The sequence below is a fragment of the Pelobates fuscus genome, chromosome 2 (genome assembly GCF_036172605.1).
Source record: "Pelobates fuscus isolate aPelFus1 chromosome 2, aPelFus1.pri, whole genome shotgun sequence".
In the NCBI taxonomy this organism is placed as follows: domain Eukaryota; kingdom Metazoa; phylum Chordata; class Amphibia; order Anura; family Pelobatidae; genus Pelobates; species Pelobates fuscus.
Window position 1 is genome coordinate 280,493,717 of NC_086318.1, and position 17,190 is coordinate 280,510,906.

At 41.5% G+C, this 17,190-nt stretch overlaps 1 protein-coding gene across 1 annotated transcript in view; it reads right to left on the reverse strand.

Annotated features, from left to right (window-relative positions):
- TULP4 (TUB like protein 4) overlaps positions 1-17,190 on the reverse strand; it is a 407,212-nt gene that overhangs the window by 348,771 nt on the left and 41,251 nt on the right. The window contains exon 3 of the mRNA XM_063443403.1: positions 13,240-13,401. Within this exon, the coding sequence (XP_063299473.1) occupies positions 13,240-13,401 (162 nt within the window). The remainder of the gene's footprint in view (positions 1-13,239; positions 13,402-17,190) is intronic.

Below are 17,190 nucleotides of genomic sequence, written 5' to 3' on the forward strand. Positions count from 1 at the left end.
TTTTGAGCTCCTCTCTCTATATCTTACCCCATTGGGCTATTGAGCCCACTTGCTGGAGTCTTATCTGGGGTGTTTTCGGAAGGACCTAATATACATTACAGATTATGGTCTACACCCACAGTCATTAAGACTAATATTATATTTTTGTGGCTCTCCTTATCATTTTATTTTTTTCTCACCACTTTTCTTCACTGTATCATTTTTGGTGTTCACACATATATAGATTATTTTATTTTTACGAATTGAAATAAACGTTAAGTTTTATCCAGAAGCATTACCGAAGGGAGGGGTCTCCTATTGGGTGGATCAGGGTTGGGGCTGAGGAGGTTCCTCTTCTCCACCTAGGTCTACCTTTTTGTAAATATTGTTCTTTCTCACGTATGTAAGGGTTACCCCCTTGTTTGGATTCCCCTGGCACACTCGGAGGCCGGTTGACTCAGTCACTGGCTTCTTTTCTTTTTCTTTTTTGACTTAAGTTGTTCTAAACTGGTTTTAGTACCTGCATAAGTGTGTCTTATTCCCTACTACTGTGTAAACTCAAAATATGGCCAGCTTCCTGAATCAATTAAAGGACCCAAATCAATGGTGCCTAGATGCTGAGAAAGTATTCTCAGACAAAGAATGTGCATTCCTCTCCACAGATATGAACATAGAATCAAAATTTAGACAACTATCGAATTTCTGTAAACAACAGATTAGGATGGGGTGGGAAATTTCATCTCTCCAAAATTACCTCAATAAATCGATGATACCAAGGGGTCTCAGGGTACAAATTATGCCTAACACCAATATAAATGATGCCACCCTCCTTAAAGAATGGGAAGAGGCGGCAAATCTCTGCTCTCGAACCTTTATGGACATAATATGTAGATTCGAAAGTAAAAAACTTACAGAGGTTAATGATAAAGTAAATGAGGCAGTTGAAGCCACACAACAGTTTAAAGAAGACCCAAACTTTAACACTCAGGAAGTCAGTCTCCAACAAAATCTCAATAAATACAGGGATTCTATTAAGAATCGGAAACACAGGAAATTCCTGAGGGACCACCAAGATTATAAGAATGAACGTGTCTATAGGAAATTCAGAAAGGTTACACATGTTGAATCCGATCAAAACACCACATCTGAGTACGAGACCTCAGACACAGACAATGAGGACACTAACATGGCCTCTGCATCCCGTACGAACGAACAATCAAAGGGTATCCTAAAAAAAGGGGTTACTTTTTTAGGGCAGAGCCCCCGAGAGGGGGAAATGCCATCACAATACAGACAGACAAGATACAGGGGGAGGGCACGGAAAAGATACTAGATACCAACACAAAGGTCCTCAATCTCTCTGACACTATACTTACTGACCCACAATATCAGGTCCTGAGGAAGGGTTTATCGTTTGTCCCGGTACCCCCTTTCAGCAAGTTTGACTGGATAAAGGATATCCACTTGTTTGGCAGACGCCTGGCCTTACATAAATACTTTCTAACTATCAATGAAAAAAGAGCTCGAGAATTGGGCTTCAGTGTCAGAGAATTTCAGTGTTTGAATGACCTTGTATCCCTGTTGGAAGATAATGATGGGACCTCCCCATACCCCTACACAGACTTGGGCCCTAGAAGTAAATTTACACCGAACATCAAAGACTTCAAGAATATAGATATGTTCGTTGAATCAGTATGTAAAATGGTAGACAAACTCAAAATAGACTCCTTGGAACCTCGACCCCATAGTAATCTTTCAAGGGATGAGTGGCGTGCCCTCCGTGTCCTGCAGGACAACGAGGACATCATCATTAAACCGGCAGATAAAGGGGGGAACATTGTTGTTTTAAACAGAGCGCATTATATTCAGCTTGCAAACAACATACTTAAGGATGATACAACTTACCGTACATTGAGCTCTGATCCCTCCACCAAATTTCTGTCAGATCTTAAATGTGTCTTGGACTCAGCATTTGATGCTGGCATACTGGGTAGGAGAGAACATGCCTACATCTATACTAAAAATCCGGTGGTGTCTACGTTCTACTGCCTACCCAAGGTGCACAAGAAATATACTCAATTAACAGCCAGACCGATTGTGTCAGGGTCAAATAATCTAACGAGTAGGGCCAGTCAGTATCTTGACAAAATACTTAGACCATTTGTGGAAAAACTACCGTCCTACTTGAGAGATACAAAGGACACATTGAAGTGCCCAACGTCTCTCAATCTACCTAGAGGTGCACTTCTGTGTAGCCTCGATGTAGAGGCCCTGTACTCCTCAATCCCCCACACCCTGGGATTGGCACATACTAAATGCTACCTAGATACACGGGGACTGAGACACGAGCACCACACGCAATTCGTAATAGAGTTGCTGAGGTTTGTGTTAACCCACAACTTCTTTCTCTTTAATGGCCAATTCTACCACCAGGTGCAGGGCACAGCTATGGGCACGTCTTGTGCTCCATCATATGCCAACCTGCACCTGGGGTGGTGGGAAGAGAATGTGGTTTTCTCAGAGGTCAATATGGAGTTCACAAGACACATCTTCCTTTGGAAGAGGTATATGGATGATGTCCTCGTTGTCTGGACGGGCACGGAGGACGCCTTTAGGTTATTTGTAGAGAACCTGAACACCAATGAGCTGAACTTAAAACTCACAATGGAAATTGGTGGCTCTACACTTAACTTCCTAGATTGCACTGTCAATATCTCCAAAGAGTCAAGAATTGACACCACTCTGTTTAGAAAGGCCACCTCAACAAATACGATGCTAAGATGGGAAAGTCATCACCCAATAACGTTGAAAAGAGGCATCCCGGTTGGTCAATACCTACGCTTGAGGAGGAATTGTTCAACTATGGATGAATTCATCAACCAAGCCAAACTCCTCAGAGCTAGGTTTAAAGAGAGGGGATATCCCAATCGTTGCCTCAAAAAAGCATTTCAAAGGGCACTGTTAAGTGATAGAGAAGATCTCCTGAAAGATAAAGTAGTACCAACAAAACAGGAACCTATTCGTTGTGTGGCTACGTTTGACTCTGGATGGGACCAGACCAAACGAATACTGGGCAGATTCTGGCCTTTGATTTCCCAAGACCCCCAACTTAAGGGAGTAGTGACTCCTTTTGTCTCCCTCACGGCACGAAGAGGCAAAAATCTAAAAGAAGTGTTGGTTCCTAGTCATTTATCTACAAAAAGGGGCAACACTAACTGGCTCTCCGTGCAGGGAACTTACCAATGTGGCAAGTGTGTGGCCTGCCATTATATGTTAAAAGATTCTAAAGTTCTCCCAGACTTGATTGACCAATCAACATGTCAGATTAAACAATTTTTTAATTGTAATACTAAGGGGATTATATACCTACTGATATGTGTGTGTGGCCTCAGATATGTGGGGAAAACTATTCGCCCCTTCAAGAGGCGAGTTATGGAGCACATACATTCAGTTAGGAATTTTAGAGATACCCCAGTTTCTAGACATGTTAGAAATGAACACCAAGGTGACACGCGAGGAATCAAGTTTGCGGGTATAGAGAAGATCCAGCTAGGACGCAGAGGAGGCGACCTGGACCGTACTCTTCTCAAGAGAGAATGCTATTGGATCTACAAATTCAATACACTGGCCCCTAATGGACTAAATGAAGGGTTTACATTCACGCCCTTCATTGAAAATTAAAATGAGTTTCACAGTAGATAATATTCAACATCAGTAGTAATGCAAATTACTTTAACTGTATATATGTATATATAACAATTTGTGTAAATACCTTAGTTATTTGTGTGTTTAAGTTTGGTTTCTAATGTCCCTCGGCCCCTTAATTACAGAAGTGGACTAGCGACACAATATCTATATTTATGGAAACGTGGTTAAAGAACTAAAGGAGATTTGTATATACACTAAGTTTTGGTCTTGTCCAGCCCCTTTAAATAACCAGGACACAGACCCTGTGTCCTAGACAATTATGGATCCGTTTATTACATATCACATATATTTAGATATGGATGTATAGATTTTTTTGGATCCTGCCCCCTTTAAATAAGGACTTTGATCATGCTAATATTTACATCATATAAGTAGGTACAAATATATTTTCGTATCACTGATGCATCACTAATGTGCATATGTGTATATATTATGGACAAAGCTCCTCTAATCATAAATTTGGTGCAAGGAGGATTGCTAGCTGGACCATGAAGACTAATAGTGGATACAGACTAATCTTTGTCTGATCCACTAGATATAAAATGACACAGATCGTCAATTTGTTCAATAGGAATTGAACGTTTAGACGACAGTGCACCAGGGAGGACCTTCAGAATCCCTGCCAATCAAACGGTGACGTTCATAGGGGGGCGGCACCCATCTGAACGGAACTTTTTGGCGCGAACAAGTCTTTGACACGCCCACTGTTCTCCGACCCGGTACTCCTATAAAAGAGTCGCACGAGGGACAGTCTGATACTATACCTCTGACGAAGGCGCATCAATGCGCTGAAACGCGCGTTAGGTTAATTTAGTCAGGAGAAGCCACGCAACTAAGATTCCAGCAAGCTTTAGATAGATTTATGAATCTGGGGGCTGAGGATGTCGAAATAATCAATCATTTTATTCCATAAAGAGGAGCTTTGGATGCTCAGCTCCTTTCATGTGATCTGGGGGTTTGGGAGGTGGATCCCTCGAGAGAAGGGGCTTCCTATGTTCGTGCATTCAGCTGAGACAAGTCTGCAATTTAGCTCCACTGCTTTTTTAGTGATAACAACGTTAAAAGCAAAGCAATAAGTTACAATTCAACATCCTAAAATATAGGGATTCTGAACTATGGGGCAACAATGTGCACTTGTTAAGACATCCCTACATACAGGGTCTTAAGAGCAACAGAGTAATAAGGTGCACTTGATACAATTTGTTTTCAATATTGTTACCAGATACACCAGATTTTTATACCTATTTTGAGCTCCTCTCTCTACTTTTTGGCAATAAGAGCCCATTTGCAGTAATCCTATTTGGGGTGTGTGTTTTGTGTTGTTTTTTTCTGGGAGGACTATATATATTATAGATTATGGTCCACACCCAATAGGTATTCTTTACATCTAAGCAATAATGTGTACTTGATCTCACAACACAGAGATCTAAGAGCAATTGAGCACCATGTGCACTTGATAAAATTCATTTCCAATATTATCACCAAGTGCACCAGGTTTTTATACCTACCTTTTGAGCTCCTCTCTCTATATCTTACCCCATTGGGCTATTGAGCCCACTTGCTGGAGTCTTATCTGGGGTGTTTTCGGAAGGACCTAATATACATTACAGATTATGGTCTACACCCACAGTCATTAAGACTAATATTATATTTTTGTGGCTCTCCTTATCATTTTATTTTTTTCTCACCACTTTTCTTCACTGTATCATTTTTGGTGTTCACACATATATAGATTATTTTATTTTTACGAATTGAAATAAACGTTAAGTTTTATCCAGAAGCATTACCGAAGGGACTGGTCTCCTATTGGGTGGATCAGGGTTGGGGCTGAGGAGGTTCCTCTTCTCCACCTAGGTCTACCTTTTTGTAAATATTGTTCTTTCTCACGTATGTAAGGGTTACCCCCTTGTTTGGATTCCCCTGGCACACTCAGAGGCCGGTTGACTCAGTCACTGGCTTCTTTTCTTTTTCTTTTTTGACTTAAGTTGTTCTAAACTGGTTTTAGTACCTGCATAAGTGTGTCTTATTCCCTACTACTGTGTAAACTCAAAATATGGCCAGCTTCCTGAATCAATTAAAGGACCCAAATCAATGGTGCCTAGATGCTGAGAAAGTATTCTCAGACAAAGAATGTGCATTCCTCTCCACAGATATGAACATAGAATCAAAATTTAGACAACTATCGAATTTCTGTAAACAACAGATTAGGATGGGGTGGGAAATTTCATCTCTCCAAAATTACCTCAATAAATCGATGATACCAAGGGGTCTCAGGGTACAAATTATGCCTAACACCAATATAAATGATGCCACCCTCCTTAAAGAATGGGAAGAGGCGGCAAATCTCTGCTCTCGAACCTTTATGGACATAATATGTAGATTCGAAAGTAAAAAACTTACAGAGGTTAATGATAAAGTAAATGAGGCAGTTGAAGCCACACAACAGTTTAAAGAAGACCCAAACTTTAACACTCAGGAAGTCAGTCTCCAACAAAATCTCAATAAATACAGGGATTCTATTAAGAATCGGAAACACAGGAAATTCCTGAGGGACCACCAAGATTATAAGAATGAACGTGTCTATAGGAAATTCAGAAAGGTTACACATGTTGAATCCGATCAAAACACCACATCTGAGTACGAGACCTCAGACACAGACAATGAGGACACTAACATGGCCTCTGCATCCCGTACGAACGAACAATCAAAGGGTATCCTAAAAAAAGGGGTTACTTTTTTAGGGCAGAGCCCCCGAGAGGGGGAAATGCCATCACAATACAGACAGACAAGATACAGGGGGAGGGCACGGAAAAGATACTAGATACCAACACAAAGGTCCTCAATCTCTCTGACACTATACTTACTGACCCACAATATCAGGTCCTGAGGAAGGGTTTATCATTTGTCCCGGTACCCCCTTTCAGCAAGTTTGACTGGATAAAGGATATCCACTTGTTTGGCAGACGCCTGGCCTTACATAAATACTTTCTAACTATCAATGAAAAAAGAGCTCGAGAATTGGGCTTCAGTGTCAGAGAATTTCAGTGTTTGAATGACCTTGTATCCCTGTTGGAAGATAATGATGGGACCTCCCCATACCCCTACACAGACTTGGGCCCTAGAAGTAAATTTACACCGAACATCAAAGACTTCAAGAATATAGATATGTTCGTTGAATCAGTATGTAAAATGGTAGACAAACTCAAAATAGACTCCTTGGAACCTCGACCCCATAGTAATCTTTCAAGGGATGAGTGGCGTGCCCTCCGTGTCCTGCAGGACAACGAGGACATCATCATTAAACCGGCAGATAAAGGGGGGAACATTGTTGTTTTAAACAGAGCGCATTATATTCAGCTTGCAAACAACATACTTAAGGATGATACAACTTACCGTACATTGAGCTCTGATCCCTCCACCAAATTTCTGTCAGATCTTAAATGTGTCTTGGACTCAGCATTTGATGCTGGCATACTGGGTAGGAGAGAACATGCCTACATCTATACTAAAAATCCGGTGGTGTCTACGTTCTACTGCCTACCCAAGGTGCACAAGAAATATACTCAATTAACAGCCAGACCGATTGTGTCAGGGTCAAATAATCTAACGAGTAGGGCCAGTCAGTATCTTGACAAAATACTTAGACCATTTGTGGAAAAACTACCGTCCTACTTGAGAGATACAAAGGACACATTGAAGTGCCCAACGTCTCTCAATCTACCTAGAGGTGCACTTCTGTGTAGCCTCGATGTAGAGGCCCTGTACTCCTCAATCCCCCACACCCTGGGATTGGCACATACTAAATGCTACCTAGATACACGGGGACTGAGACACGAGCACCACACGCAATTCGTAATAGAGTTGCTGAGGTTTGTGTTAACCCACAACTTCTTTCTCTTTAATGGCCAATTCTACCACCAGGTGCAGGGCACAGCTATGGGCACGTCTTGTGCTCCATCATATGCCAACCTGCACCTGGGGTGGTGGGAAGAGAATGTGGTTTTCTCAGAGGTCAATATGGAGTTCACAAGACACATCTTCCTTTGGAAGAGGTTTATGGATGATGTCCTCGTTGTCTGGACGGGCACGGAGGACGCCTTTAGGTTATTTGTAGAGAACCTGAACACCAATGAGCTGAACTTAAAACTCACAATGGAAATTGGTGGCTCTACACTTAACTTCCTAGATTGCACTGTCAATATCTCCAAAGAGTCAAGAATTGACACCACTCTGTTTAGAAAGGCCACCTCAACAAATACGATGCTAAGATGGGAAAGTCATCACCCAATAACGTTGAAAAGAGGCATCCCGGTTGGTCAATACCTACGCTTGAGGAGGAATTGTTCAACTATGGATGAATTCATCAACCAAGCCAAACTCCTCAGAGCTAGGTTTAAAGAGAGGGGATATCCCAATCGTTGCCTCAAAAAAGCATTTCAAAGGGCACTGTTAAGTGATAGAGAAGATCTCCTGAAAGATAAAGTAGTACCAACAAAACAGGAACCTATTCGTTGTGTGGCTACGTTTGACTCTGGATGGGACCAGACCAAACGAATACTGGGCAGATTCTGGCCTTTGATTTCCCAAGACCCCCAACTTAAGGGAGTAGTGACTCCTTTTGTCTCCCTCACGGCACGAAGAGGCAAAAATCTAAAAGAAGTGTTGGTTCCTAGTCATTTATCTACAAAAAGGGGCAACACTAACTGGCTCTCCGTGCAGGGAACTTACCAATGTGGCAAGTGTGTGGCCTGCCATTATATGTTAAAAGATTCTAAAGTTCTCCCAGACTTGATTGACCAATCAACATGTCAGATTAAACAATTTTTTAATTGTAATACTAAGGGGATTATATACCTACTGATATGTGTGTGTGGCCTCAGATATGTGGGGAAAACTATTCGCCCCTTCAAGAGGCGAGTTATGGAGCACATACATTCAGTTAGGAATTTTAGAGATACCCCAGTTTCTAGACATGTTAGAAATGAACACCAAGGTGACACGCGAGGAATCAAGTTTGCGGGTATAGAGAAGATCCAGCTAGGACGCAGAGGAGGCGACCTGGACCGTACTCTTCTCAAGAGAGAATGCTATTGGATCTACAAATTCAATACACTGGCCCCTAATGGACTAAATGAAGGGTTTACATTCACGCCCTTCATTGAAAATTAAAATGAGTTTCACAGTAGATAATATTCAACATCAGTAGTAATGCAAATTACTTTAACTGTATATATGTATATATAACAATTTGTGTAAATACCTTAGTTATTTGTGTGTTTAAGTTTGGTTTCTAATGTCCCTCGGCCCCTTAATTACAGAAGTGGACTAGCGACACAATATCTATATTTATGGAAACGTGGTTAAAGAACTAAAGGAGATTTGTATATACACTAAGTTTTGGTCTTGTCCAGCCCCTTTAAATAACCAGGACACAGACCCTGTGTCCTAGACAATTATGGATCCGTTTATTACATATCACATATATTTAGATATGGATGTATAGATTTTTTGGATCCTGCCCCCTTTAAATAAGGACTTTGATCATGCTAATATTTACATCATATAAGTAGGTACAAATATATTTTCGTATCACTGATGCATCACTAATGTGCATATGTGTATATATTATGGACAAAGCTCCTCTAATCATAAATTTGGTGCAAGGAGGATTGCTAGCTGGACCATGAAGACTAATAGTGGATACAGACTAATCTTTGTCTGATCCACTAGATATAAAATGACACAGATCGTCAATTTGTTCAATAGGAATTGAACGTTTAGACGACAGTGCACCAGGGAGGACCTTCAGAATCCCTGCCAATCAAACGGTGACGTTCATAGGGGGGCGGCACCCATCTGAACGGAACTTTTTGGCGCGAACAAGTCTTTGACACGCCCACTGTTCTCCGACCCGGTACTCCTATAAAAGAGTCGCACGAGGGACAGTCTGATACTATACCTCTGACGAAGGCGCATCAATGCGCTGAAACGCGCGTTAGGTTAATTTAGTCAGGAGAAGCCACGCAACTAAGATTCCAGCAAGCTTTAGATAGATTTATGAATCTGGGGGCTGAGGATGTCGAAATAATCAATCATTTTATTCCATAAAGAGGAGCTTTGGATGCTCAGCTCCTTTCATGTGATCTGGGGGTTTGGGAGGTGGATCCCTCGAGAGAAGGGGCTTCCTATGTTCGTGCATTCAGCTGAGACAAGTCTGCAATTTAGCTCCACTGCTTTTTTAGTGATAACAACGTTAAAAGCAAAGCAATAAGTTACAATTCAACATCCCAAAATATAGGGATTCTGAACTATGGGGCAACAATGTGCACTTGTTAAGACATCCCTACATACAGGGTCTTAAGAGCAACAGAGTAATAAGGTGCACTTGATACAATTTGTTTTCAATATTGTTACCAGATACACCAGATTTTTATACCTATTTTGAGCTCCTCTCTCTACTTTTTGGCAATAAGAGCCCATTTGCAGTAATCCTATTTGGGGTGTGTGTTTTGTGTTGTTTTTTTCTGGGAGGACTATATATATTATAGATTATGGTCCACACCCAATAGGTATTCTTTACATCTAAGCAATAATGTGTACTTGATCTCACAACACAGAGATCTAAGAGCAATTGAGCACCATGTGCACTTGATAAAATTCATTTCCAATATTATCACCAAGTGCACCAGGTTTTTATACCTACCTTTTGAGCTCCTCTCTCTATATCTTACCCCATTGGGCTATTGAGCCCACTTGCTGGAGTCTTATCTGGGGTGTTTTCGGAAGGACCTAATATACATTACAGATTATGGTCTACACCCACAGTCATTAAGACTAATATTATATTTTTGTGGCTCTCCTTATCATTTAATTTTTTTCTCACCACTTTTCTTCACTGTATCATTTTTGGTGTTCACACATATATAGATTATTTTATTTTTACGAATTGAAATAAACGTTAAGTTTTATCCAGAAGCATTACCGAAGGGAGGGGTCTCCTATTGGGTGGATCAGGGTTGGGGCTGAGGAGGTTCCTCTTCTCCACCTAGGTCTACCTTTTTGTAAATATTGTTCTTTCTCACGTATGTAAGGGTTACCCCCTTGTTTGGATTCCCCTGGCCCACTCAGAGGCCGGTTGACTCAGTCACTGGCTTCTTTTCTTTTTCTTTTTTGACTATTGGAAGACTGGCCTACAAACTCGGACCTTACACTAAAACAAGTGTCCGCAAAATTGGCTATTCTCCTGTGCTTAATTTCCTGTAAAAGGGTGTCAGACGTTCGAGCCCTGGATATCGACGCACGGTCCTTCACCCCACACGGTTTCTTGTTTAATATTGTAGCGGAACCCCTTTTTGGCTGTCCCATCTGTAACAGATGCCCCTGTTTGGCATTTGATCTACATCAGCCACTTACCATGTTACCTGAGAACCTCTACCCTTTCTTTTAGTGCCATCATCCACCGTGCCTTGCACGTAAAGACAAAAACAGTTTCTGGCCCTTTTAATTGTGTGGTGCAAAGAATGGGTACGTTTGATATGGCACTTCGGATACAGCCGAAGTGCCGAAGTAGTCGAAGTGGCTGCCATTAGACAATCGAACACGTGGCGGCGGCCATTTTAATGCAGTCGAACGCGGTCGACCTGTACCTTCCCCTACCATTCGACACCGCGGCTGGAGATTAAGTCCCGTTCGAAGATTCGAACACCCGTTCGAATGGGACTTTGTCATCTTTTTCAGGGGAAATAGATTGCCACTCGACTAACGAACACCGCAGCAGTTTAACCCAGTTCTACTTCGACACTTCGACAGAAGTCGAAGTGCGTTCGACTATTCGAACGCCGCCTTTGGATGGGACTTTGTCAATTTTCAAGGCAGAAATAGACCGACCACACAGCCTGAATCTGTGGAACTGTTTTGGGCATGCAAACAGGCGTGCGGTCGGTCCAAGGAGACTTTTTCAATATCTCGGGAACCACTGAACCGATTTGTACAAATTTTTAATATGTTTTTCCCCAAGATGTGTGGTTCATAAAAATATAAGTTTTATTTCTGTGTGATACAAAATCATAAAGTTATAAAATTGTATAAAAATATATGTTTCAGATTGGAGATAATTGAGGAGATACAGTAAGAAACTCAATTATCTCCCAAGCAGAGGGGAGGGAATATGTGGGATGTAACCTTTATTTGACTGGTTAATGCATAATTGCCTGTGGGCGTCTCCCTTGCAGGGGAGCAATGCATAAAAGCAGAGTCCCTGTCATTAAACATCAGTTCTGCTCCTGATGCTGTGTGTCGTCCAGTCATTGGGATCTGTATGGGGATATTCGTGGATTACTTTATTTGCTGGAATTACTGCTTCATGGTGTTTTTACTGCTTGTTCCTGAGCCTCACTGGGATCTATAGTGTTAACCTGTGGAATATCAGGCCTCCGCTACAAATATCACCAGATGTACAAAGTCGAAAATCACGGCAGTCTTCTACCCCTCCTTTCCTCACAATGCTAACCTCTGCCCGGTAGCATGCCTCCAGGAGTATGAACTGTGGACCCAGTCATTCAGGAACCCAACAACACATGATCTCTTCTTGGCGGCGAGGAAACCTCATCATCCAGTTTCCACGGTAACTCTGGCACGCTGGGTGAAATGGATAATGTCAGCTGCTACCATCGACACATCAGTCCACTGAGCTCATTCTACTAGAGGCGCAACGGCCTCTAAAGCTTTCTCACTTGGTTGTAAATTGGAAGACCTTCTTCGCACAGCTGATTGGTCTCGAGAATCGACGTTCAAAGAGTACTATTTTCAGATCAGATCTTGTCTATGGTCATCTTACAGCTTTAAACTAGCCTAATATGAGCCTCCGTGTCCTTTAATAAAATTAACAGGCGAGTATTAGCCCGCCAAATGACAGGTAAGTAGTACCCTTTGTCTTCCCACCTATTTGTGTATGACGGTAGGAGTTGTCTGAATGTTCATGTGAGTTGCCGTATACTTATGATGAGTTGGTTTTTATCTTTGCTGGACCCATGGGGAAATGCTTTATGATATAAACGTTCTTAAAACTTTCACAGTTCATATGTATGACAATAATACTTGAACATATTTCTCTGTCTCCTACAGCTTAACCCCTATAATGGATTATTCAGGATCAAGTCGTTTTCCTCTTAATTACACCGGAGGATACTCACTGGAACCATATACCTGAGATTGTTCAAGTTCATTGTTTTCCTGTTGATATTTTCAGCTTCTGCGTCAGCTAGAAAGAGGGAGTAGCTTAGGTCACATGAGAGTACATAGCACAAGAACTGATGACATTGGTTAATATGTTGGAATGTTATATAGTTAACCCCTAAGGGTATTTGTTTTCTTCTTTTTTCTTGTTATATTACATCATGTAATTAGTAAAATTTGGTAATTGTTAAGGAAACATAAAAACAGATTTCTACATTCCTGTAGATGGATTCAAACAGTATTTGCATTTAAAATAGGGTAATCTGCAGATTAACGATAAAACCATTTGGATTTTAAACCACACAAACAACTAAATACCTGCTGATCATCGGGTGTCCATATTCCACAAGTAATTTGACTCTCCAGATTAATCTCAGATGACCAGTGCCGCTGACCACTCACAGAACCAACGAGCACAAAACCATCTCTGTATGAAATCAAAGCTTGAGTTCCATCATGACTCCAAGTAAAGTCGCTCACCTAATTCAAACAAAACAGAATGTATTTGATTAAGATTGACCTAATATAATAAAACAATGAATAAAGCGATGAGATGGAAATTTAACACAGATATATATATAATCTTGATCAAGACCCAGGAGGGTCTAAACTTAGATTTTGTGGCCTAATACATTTTGCATGGAAATCCCAGAGAGTGCGTTTAATTAACAGTAGCAATCACTGGACTTAACATAATTTAGAGCCTGCAGGGTCATTATCAAGATAAAAATAAAACAGTACATGTGCATATATATATTAATTATTAATTATTATTAAAGGGACATTATAGTCACCAGAACAACTACAGCTTATTGAATTTGCTCTTGTGAGTAGAATCATTACCTTCAGGCTTTTTGCTGTAAACACTGTATTTTCAGAGAAAATGCAGTGTTTACATTACAGCCTAGGGATAACTGCACTGGCCACTCTTCAGATGGCTGTTAGAGATCCTTCCTGGGTTATGGCTGCCTAACATGCATCCAAACATTCAGTAGCTCCACCCTCTGCATGCAGACACTGCACTTTACTCATAGAGCTTCACTGATTCAATTCACCTCTTTGAGGAGATGCTGATTGGCCAGGGCTGTGCTTGAATCATGCCGGCTCTGCCCCTGATCTGCCTCCTTGTCAGTCTCAGCCAATCCTATGGGGAAGCATTGTGATTGGATCAGGCTACCACTTCTGATGATGTCAGCAGACTGCGTGGTTTTTGTTTTAGGCAAACAGCATGCAGAGTTAAAGCTTCTTGCTTGAATACAGTAAGATTTTGCTATATTTATGGAGGTATGAAGGGTCCAGGGGGGCTATATGGTGGTGTTAACACTATAGGGTCAGGAATACATGTTTGTGTTCCTGACCCTATAGTGATCCTTTAATGCCATTTATATAGAGCGCCAACAGATTCCGTAGTGCTTTACAATATTATAAGAGAGGGGATTTAGCTATAAATAGGACAATTAGAAGAAAACTTACAGGAACGGTAGGTTGAAGAGGACCCTGCTCAAACGCGCTTACAGTCTATAGGAGGTGGGGTGTAAAACACAATGGGACAGGCATATATTTATATATATATATATATATATATATATAAGCAATCAATGAAACCAAAATGATTACACTCACCACTCGAAGCATTCAAACCTTAGCATTTATTGTGCCCCATAAGTCATATGGGACAATTACATTGGGACTTTTTGAGAGAGGGTAACTATTTTTCATTGTGACTCCTAAAAGCTTGTAACATCTTTAATAAAGATATATAAAACAAAGAATTTAGCATTTATTTATTTTTTTTATGTTTTTTATTATAATTGTATGTACATATGTTTATTTGTTTTGGCTCACTCTGCTTATTCATTTGTTAACGTGCAATTGTTATGACAAATAGATTTGTTTTTTTGCTAGTTCTTTGCCGATTTTGAGATGTAATTGTTATAATTGTGATAAGGTCTTAACTGATAAGGCCTTGATTTAATCATTTAAATAAGCTTTGAAAATTGTTTAATATTTTTGGATAAAAATTATTAAAAATAATTTTTTTAAAAAAAATATATCAAAAAAAGTAATGGTTAGATAACACATAATTAGCAATAAACATCTTAATCAATAGCACTGTCAGTTGTGGTGTGCCGTAACCGACGATGCAGTAGGCCTGTAATAAAAAGAGGGCCCACCTTAGAGGGTGATGTGAATAAAGGGAGTGGTGGGAGGGGTAACTCGCCCGGCCAACCACAGTAAAGTGGGAGAGGATTGGATGCCCTTATAAAGGGGACCCAAGCCTGTCCCACAACTACAGGCCCAGCTCTAAATTTGTGGTCGGGGCAATATTGCCGTAATGGTTAGATAACACATAATTAGCAATAAACATCTTAGTCAATAGCACCGGTTAGTTCTGGTGTGCCAGAAACGACGATGCAGTAGGCCTGTAATAAAGAGGGCAGAAAGTAGTGTACCATACAAATATATTCATTCTACAATACCTCAAAATTATTTGGAGAAGTCACGATATGCCTGACGAATCCCTAACCGGTTCCGGTATAGATAATGTATAAGAGGATGATTGCCAGCGTCCCATGCGGTTGCCAAGTCCCTCTGTGATTCGTGGAGTAGTCCCGGCTCTAAGGGATGCCGGACTAACTATGTATACTTTGCGAGATGGAGCACCTTGCAGAGTTGTTGGGTAGAGACAGTCCCCCAATGACTTGGGAAGTCAAGGCATACAATTTATACAAAGCCACCATTAGTATGATCCTTATAACATGCCGGCAGGCTAGCTATTGCCAAGTGGCGAAGAATTTAACTAATGAGGGTGAAAGGGGAGGCCCTGCTAGTTGCCAAGTGGCATGAGAGACTCTATGCGTTGGCCCGCGGGGAGGTAGAGGCCACGAGACGCGGGTGCCGGGGTGATGGCCTCTTGGTGACTACTAAAGCATAAGATAGAATGGGAGGGACAGGTGAGGCCCTCCCTATGCAACAATGCAAGGCAAATAACTCTGCGGGGAGGGGCGATGGCGTTGTCCTCCAAGTATGAGGGGTACCTCCGAGCATGAGGATGGGTGTTGGCCTCGCGGGACCATTAGACTATGGCATAGAGGCCAGAAACCTATCATAGTGGGCACCTAGATCCCTAACAACCAGTGCTATCTACTAATAGGGAACCTTAACGTGGGCCAGTTTGCGGACCCCGTCAGAACAATGACCCATGGCAGAATGGTGTCCAAAAACGTATGCCTATGAATGGCCGGATTGTGGATCCATTTAGAATAGTTACTGAGTACGTATGCCTCTGCGAGGGCCCGTGGGTAAACCCATGTAGAAAGGTGAATGAGAATGTATGCTACTGCGTGGACCGGATTGCGGACCGGAATAAGTTTAAATGACCTAACCCCCTGGTGGACACGAGGCAAGAACGGCAAATGCTGACAGGAAGGGACCACGGTTGGACAAAGCGTGCCCCCCCAGAGAAGTGACCCGAGCCTGAACCATAGAGGAGGGTATAGGATTATTGCCAAAAAAAAAAGCAAACCACAAAATAGCGACCAACCCAGAAATGACTAATGGACAAGTACCAGCAGGCAACGCCGGGAAAGGAACAGAGACCCGGCAACCAGAGCACGGAACCCACCAGCAACCATCACAAAGGCGCAACCAAGCAACCCAAAACGCCAAAAATGCACGAAACGTGACCAGGGCATGGGGAAAACCAGATGAGCGTGAAGAGGCGAACACGGCAGCAAAACACAAAGCAGAAACACCACATCCAAAAAAAAACAGCCCACAACACAGGCCTTGCCCCCTCCCCCATGGCAAATAAAAAGCCCCCTCCCCACCCAGAGGACCCAGACCACACCCAACCCAACAGCGCGCCACCAACCCAGGGAGACAGAGATACTCTATTTTTTAATGTTTTTTATTATAATTGTATGTACATATGTTTATTTGTTTTGGCTCACTCTGCTTATTCATTTGTTAACGTGCAATTGTTATGACAAATAGATTTGTTTTTTTGCTAGTTCTTTGCCGATTGTGAGATGTAATTGTTATAATTGTGATTGGACCATCAACTAAACAGTGCTCTTGACTGTTAATAAAACAGTGATCAATATATTGGTATAAACTCAGGTTAGATAGCCTCTGGTTAAATGCCAGAGAATGATTTAATACCAGAGAGTGATTTTATCCAGCATTAAGACTAGTAATAAGATGCAGTCTGATAGCATGAAGTGGGGAGAAAACTAGTGATCAGTAGGGGGCCGACCATTTAACATA